This window comes from Psittacula echo (genome assembly GCF_963264785.1).
Source record: "Psittacula echo genome assembly, chromosome: 29".
Taxonomy (NCBI): domain Eukaryota; kingdom Metazoa; phylum Chordata; class Aves; order Psittaciformes; family Psittacidae; genus Psittacula; species Psittacula echo.
This window is the reverse complement of record NC_137764.1, coordinates 1,288,677-1,295,369: the sequence shown is the minus strand read 5'-3', so window position 1 is coordinate 1,295,369 and position 6,693 is coordinate 1,288,677. Positions and strand designations below refer to the sequence as shown.

Here is a 6,693-nt window from a genome sequence, read left to right as displayed (position 1 = left end):
GAAAGGAGAGGAGACGAGAGGAGAGGAGAGGAGAGGAGAGGAGAGGAGAGGAGAGGAGAGGAGAGGAGAGGAGAGGAGAGGAGAGGAGAGGAGAGGAGAGGAGAGGAGAGGGATGCAGTGATGTGAGACGAGACCAGACAGGATGGGATGGGATGAGATGAGACGAGACGGGATGGGACGGGATGGGATGGAATGGGATGCATTGCAATGGGATGGGATGTGATGCGATGTGATGAGATCCTACGGGATGGGATGCGATGAGATGAGACGAGATGAGAAGAGGTGAGATGTGATGTGATGAGACGAGATGAGACGCAATGGGATGGCACACGATGAGATGAGATGTGATGAGACAAGATGCGATGCAATAAGATGAGATCCAATGGGATGGGATGCGATGAGATGCGATGCAATGAGATGAGATGAGGTAAGACAAGATGATGAGATGCAATGGGATGGGATGCGATGAGGTGCAATGTGATGAGATGAGACGCGACGAGACGAGATGCTATGCAATGCTATGAGATGTGATTGGATGCAATGAGATGAGATCCAATGGGATGGGATGCGATGACATGCGATGCGATGAGATGTGACGAAACGATGAGATCCAATGGGATGGGATGAGATGAGATGCAGTGGGATGAGATGTGATGCGATGCGATGAGACGAGATGCTATGCAATGCGATGAGATGAGATGCAATGAGGTGGGGATAGGAAAGGATGGAGATGCCTGCAGTTGGTTGGGGTTTGGGGTACCATGTAGTTTTGGGGTGGCTTAGGGTTACTGGGATGGATGGAGATGGCTGGGGCAGGGTGGGTTTCTGGGTACCAGATTGGTTATGGGATGCTTTGAGGGGACCAGGGCTATTGTGGGGAGTGGGAATGTTGGGAGTGATGGAGTTGGCTCTGATATGATGAGAAGGGATGGGATGGGATGGGATGGGATGCGATACGATGCGATGCAATGAGATGAGATGCAATGTGATGAGTTTCGATGCGATGCGATGCCATCAGATGAGACTTGAGACGATGTGAGACGAAGTCGAAATGGGATGAAGATGAGCTGGCCTGTATGATGACAGGCAAGGAGATGAGGTTAGGATGCCATGAGATGGGATCCCCCCCCCCGCCCCCCCGATGAGGAGGAAAATACACTTGGGGAGAGCAGAGGAGGATTTTCCACACACACTTGCTCAGAAGTTGTCTTTCTGCAGCTTCCTCTCTGCATCCGCTGAGGTGCGGGTACCACCAATGCAGCTTCCTCACGAGCGACCCAACCTCTCGCAGAGCTCTTCCCTCATGACCCAGGCACATTGACGGCCCCGCTGTTATACCCGGCCGCGGGACGGAAGCGCCGGTGCTTGGTGACGTCATAAGCGATGGGTGACGTCACACCGAGGCGGCTTTGGGAGCTGAGGTGCCCTGAGGTGGGAATGGGAGCAGGAGAGCTTGAGCACCTTCCTGCATTGACTCTGCTTTGATGGATCCATCCCTGCAAGCAGCCCCAGAGCTCTTTATTGAGCACTCCCAGGTGGACCTTGGCAGCGGAGGAGCCTCCAGCCCCTTTGCCATGGGAAGCCCCATCCCTTGATGGACACCGTTAATGGGGGAGCTGCCCCAGCGTGCAGGGATGGGGATGCAGCAGGATGAGGCTCAGCTCCTTGGGGGCTGACCCACGGTGCTGCCCCTTTGCCTCAGCCCGTACCTGCAGCGCTCGCTCGCAGGCTGCATCTGATGGGAGGGCAGCGATGGGCTTGGATGGAGGAACCCACCTGCATCCATGGTGCTGGGGGAGCAGAGCAGCCCCATAGGCACGGGGCACTTGGTGCCCCACTGTCACTCACTCTCAGAAGCTGCAGAGGAGATGGGGCCGTTCCCCATAGCAAGGGGGAGCCTTTCCTGAGCCCCATCGGATGGGTGTTGAGAGGGCAAGCAAAGGGTTGTTGGGTGCACCAAGAGCTGCACCTTCCCCACCAAAAGAGAATCATGGAATCATGGAATGGTTTGGGTTGGAAAGGACCTGAAGATCATCCAGTTCCAACTCCCTGCCGTGGGCAGGGACGCCTCGCACTGGACCAAGGCTCCATCCAACCTGGCCTTGGACACTTGGCTTGGTTGAGCTCCATGAGGTTGGCATTGGCCACCTCTCAAGCGTGGATCCCATCCCTTGTCTCCAGGACAGCACCCCCAGCACAGAACTTGGGATCCAGCACAGGAAGGGACGCAGCGGGGTGGGAAGGAGGTGGAGAATCACATTGGGTGCCTGCAGTTCCCACTGCCCCCATTGCCCCTCCCCTGTCCCTATTGCCCCCTCTCTGCCCCTATTGCCCCCATTCTGTCCTCATTGCCCCCTCCCTGTCCCCATTACCCCAATTGCCCCCTCCCTGTCCCCGTTGCCCCCTCTCTGCCCCTATTTCCCCCTCCCTGTCCACATTGCCCCAATTGCCCCCTCCCTGTCCCCATTGCCCCCTCTCTGCCCCTATTGCCCCCTCCCTGTCCCCATTGCCCCTATTGCCCCCTCCCTGTCCACATCGCCCCCTCTCTGCCCCTATTGCCCCCTCCCTGTCCACATTGCCCCAATTGCCCCCTCCCTGTCCCCATTGCCCCCTCTCTGCCCCTATTGCCCCCTCCCTGTCCCCATTGCCCCTATTGCCCCCTCCCTGTCCCCATTGCCCCCTCTCTGCCCCTTTTGCCCCCTCCCTGTCCACATTGCCCCTATTGCCCCCTCCCTGTCCCCATTGCCCCAATTGCCCTCTCTCTGCCCCCATTGCCCCCTCCCTGTCCCCATTGGCCCAATTGCCTCCTCTGTCCCCACTGCCTCGTCAGTGCCCCCATTGCCCCCTCCCTGTCCCCATTGCCCCCCTCTGTCCAAGAGGACACATCCTCATGGCCATGGGGCATCCTTGTCTGCTTGCACCCCTCTGGGGATGCCAGAAGGGCAAAAAAGGCCTTGGGTGCCCCATAGGGACATGTGGGTCCCCAAAGGGGACCTTGGGTGCCCCAAAGGCACCCCTATCCCCCCTGGGCGCTTCCAGCGCCCCGGAGCGCGGCTCTCACGGTGCGAACCCCCCCCGCTCCGCCTCTTGGTACCGCCCACTGCGGCCGCGCCCCCTTACGGGCAAGCCCCGCCCCTTTCGGGCCCAGCCAACCAGGCTCCGCTCCCTTCCGCTTGGCCACGCCCCTCCCCTGGGCGGGCCCATCGGAGCGGGGGGGTTCCTGTTCCTGTTCCCGTCGGTCCTGACCCGGAAGTGACTCGTGAGGGCGGTGCGCGGGAGCGGAGCCACCATGTGAGAACGGGAACGGGATCGGGACCGGGAATTGGGATGGGAGCGGGGCCGGTAAAGGGAACACGACCGGTAGCAGGGACGGGAATGGGAATAGGAGCCGGGATGGGAAGAGGGGCGATAGCGGCGTCCCCATCCCGGCGTCCCCATCCCGGTGTCGCGGCCACATCTGAATCCCGCTCCCCTCCCTGTCCCCACTGCCCCCTCTCTGCCCACATTTTCTTCGTTACCCCCATTCCCTCCGTTACCGCCATCGCCCCCATTACCCCCATTGCCCCCCATTCTTCCCATTCTTCCCATTATCCTCATTATCCTCATTGCACCCCGTTATCCCCGTTGTCCCCATTACCCACATTGCCCCCCCATTCTTCCCATTCCCCCCATTACCCTCGTTACCCCCATTGTCCCGTTTGCCCCCATTACCCCCATTGCCCGCATTACCCCCATTGCCCCCACTGCCCCCATTCTTCCCATTACCCCCATTGCCCCCCATTCTTCCCATTCCCCCCATTGCCCCCCATACTTCCCATTTCCCCGATGACCCCCATTCCCCCCATTCCCCCCATTATCCCCATTGCCCCCATCGCCCCCGTCCCCCCTTGCCCCGCAGGAGCCTGCTGAACAAGCCCAAGAGCGAGATGACTCCGGAGGAGCTGCAGAAGCGGGAGGAGGAGGAGTTCAACACGGGTCCGCTCTCGGTGCTCACGCAGTCGGTCAAGAACAACACCCAGGTCCTCATCAACTGCCGCAACAACAAGAAGCTGCTGGGGCGCGTCAAGGCCTTCGACAGGTCCCTGCCTGCGGCCCCGGGGGGGCTCGGATGCACCCGGAGCGCCCCATGGGGACCCAACGCCCCCCCTCATCCCCTCTGTTCCCATTGGGGTCCCTATAACCCATCCTATTGAGACCCAAAGCCCCCCCCCATCCCCTCTGTTCCCATTGGGGTCCCTATAACCCATCCTATTGAGACCCAACACCCCCCCCATCCCCTCTGTTCCCATTGGGGTCCCTATAACCCATCCTATAGGGACCCAACACCCCCCTCATCCCCTCTGTTCCCATTGGGGTCCCTATAACCCATCCTATTGAGACCCAACGCCCCCCCTCATCCCCTCTGTTCCCATTGGGGTCCCTATAACCCATCCTATTGAGACCCAACACCCCCCCCATCCCCTCTGTTCCCATTGGGGTCCCTATAACCCATCCTATTGGGACCCAACGCCCCCCTCATCCCCTCTGTTCCCATTGGGGTCCCTATAACCCATCCTATAGGGACCCAAAACCCCCCTCATCCCCTCTGTTCCCATTGGGGTCCCTATAACCCATCCTATTGGGACCCAAAGCCCCCCTCATCCCCTCTGTTCCCATTGGGGTCCCTATAACCCATCCTATAGGGACCCAAAACCCCCCTCATCCCCTCTGTTCCCATTGGGGTCCCTATAACCCATCCTATTGGGACCCAAAGCCCCCCTCATCCCCTCTGTTCCCATTGGGGTCCCTATAACCCATCCTATTGGGACCCAAACCCCCGTCACCCCCTCCCGTCATTGGTGCCCTTCCTCCCCATCTCCCCTCGTGTTCCCTTTGGAACCATGGATGGGGATGGAGGGGGGGGGACCCCAATCCCTGTGCTTGCCCCCCCCATCCCAGGCACTGCAATATGGTGCTGGAGAACGTGAAGGAGATGTGGACCGAGGTGCCCAAGAGCGGGAAGGGGAAGAAGAAATCGAAGCCGGTGAACAAGGACCGGTACATCTCCAAGATGTTCCTGCGCGGAGACTCCGTCATCGTGGTCCTGCGCAACCCCCTCATAGCCGGGAAGTAGGGATCAGCCCCCCCCCCCCGCCATCCGGGATGGAATGGTCCAGTCCGGGATGGATGAACCCCATTGGATCGGCTGGGATCCCTCAGGATTGGCTGGACCCCCCCCATCAGATGGCAAAGAACCCAACAGGAATCACTGGAATCCCCCTTGGGATGGGATCAGCCCCCCTGGATTGCTTGGGATGGGATCAACCCCCCTGGATTGCTTGGTATCCCCATTGGGATGGGATGAACCCCCCTGGATTGATTGGGATCCCCCTCAGGATGGGATCAACCCCCCTGGATTGCTTGGGATGGGATCAGCCCCCCTGGATTGCTTGGGATCCCCCTTGGGATGGGATCAACCCCCCTGGATTGCTTGGTATCCCCATTGGGATGGGATGAACCCCCCTGGATTGATTGGGATCCCCCTCAGGATGGGATCAACCCCCCTGGATTGCTTGGGATGGGATCAGCCCCCCTGGATTGATTGGGATCCCCCTCAGGATGGGATCAACCCCCCTGGATTGCTTGGGATGGGATCAGCCCCCCTGGATTGATTGGGATCCCCCTCAGGATGGGATCAACCCCCCTGGATTGCTTGGGATGGGATCAGCCCCCCTGGATTGATTGGGATCCCCCTCAGGATGGGATCAACCCCCCTGGATTGCTTGGGATCCCCATTGGGATGGGATCAACCCCCCTGGGTTCCATGGAACAGCCCCAGGACTGCTTGGAATCCCCCATATTCCCTGGAATCCCCTCCCAATGGATTGCCCCCCCACACACTGGACCCACATTGGGGCTCCACACTCCAACCTCAGCCCATGCCAGGACCACCCCCATCTCCCTATGGGGACCCCCAACCCTTTTGTACCCCCCAAGGCTCTCAGATAGGGGTTCCTGCCCCCCCAAGGGGGTATTTGGGGGGGGTCCTGTGTGTGTCCATAGGCAATAAAGCCGGTTCCTTCCTTACCGGTGTCACCTTTGTGTGTGTCCCCCCCAGGGCCCCTTTTACCCCCTGTGTCTCCCCCCCCACGTTTACCCGCGGTGGTACTGGCGGAGGGGAGTGGGGGGTGTATTTCCCGCGCTGGGCGATTGGCACCGCCCCTTCTGAGGAGTCGTCCAATCAGGGGCGCCGCTCCCGCCCGGAGCCGCGCTGGCCACGCCCTCCGGGCTCAGTTTGGCGCCAGCGTCGCCCGCTCGAGGTGGGGGATGTGGAAGTCCCGGAGCTGGGAGCGGCCTCGGAACGGAGCCAAGCGGGAACGGGGCCTCCGTGGGCGTGGGGGACCCCCCCAGAGCACCCAGGACCCCCATAGGGCCCGGGGCACCCCCCCCAAAGGATGTGGGACCCCCCAGTAGGGCCTGAGATCCCCCCAATGGAGCCTGAGGCCCCCCCCATAGCACCCGGGACCCTCCCAATGGGGCCTGGGACCCCCCCATAGCACCCGGGACCCCCCCAAGTGGAGCCCGGAACCCCCCAGTGGAGCCTGAGACCCCCCCCCGAGCACCCAGGACCCCCATAGGGCCCGGGGCACCCCTCCCAAAGGATGTGGGACCCCCCAGTAGGGCCTGAGATCCCCCCAATGGAGCCTGAGGCCC

General features: G+C 61.0%; 1 protein-coding gene across 1 annotated transcript; it reads left to right on the top strand.

The window, feature by feature from the left end:
* Positions 1-3,198: 3,198 nt before the first annotated feature.
* SNRPD2 (small nuclear ribonucleoprotein D2 polypeptide) lies at positions 3,199-5,550 on the top strand. The gene is made up of 3 exons (XM_080635997.1): positions 3,199-3,291; positions 3,899-4,078; positions 4,939-5,550. Coding segments are annotated over exons 1-3 (357 nt in total). The 5' UTR covers positions 3,199-3,289; the 3' UTR covers positions 5,114-5,550.
* The last annotated feature ends 1,143 nt before the right edge of the window (positions 5,551-6,693 follow it).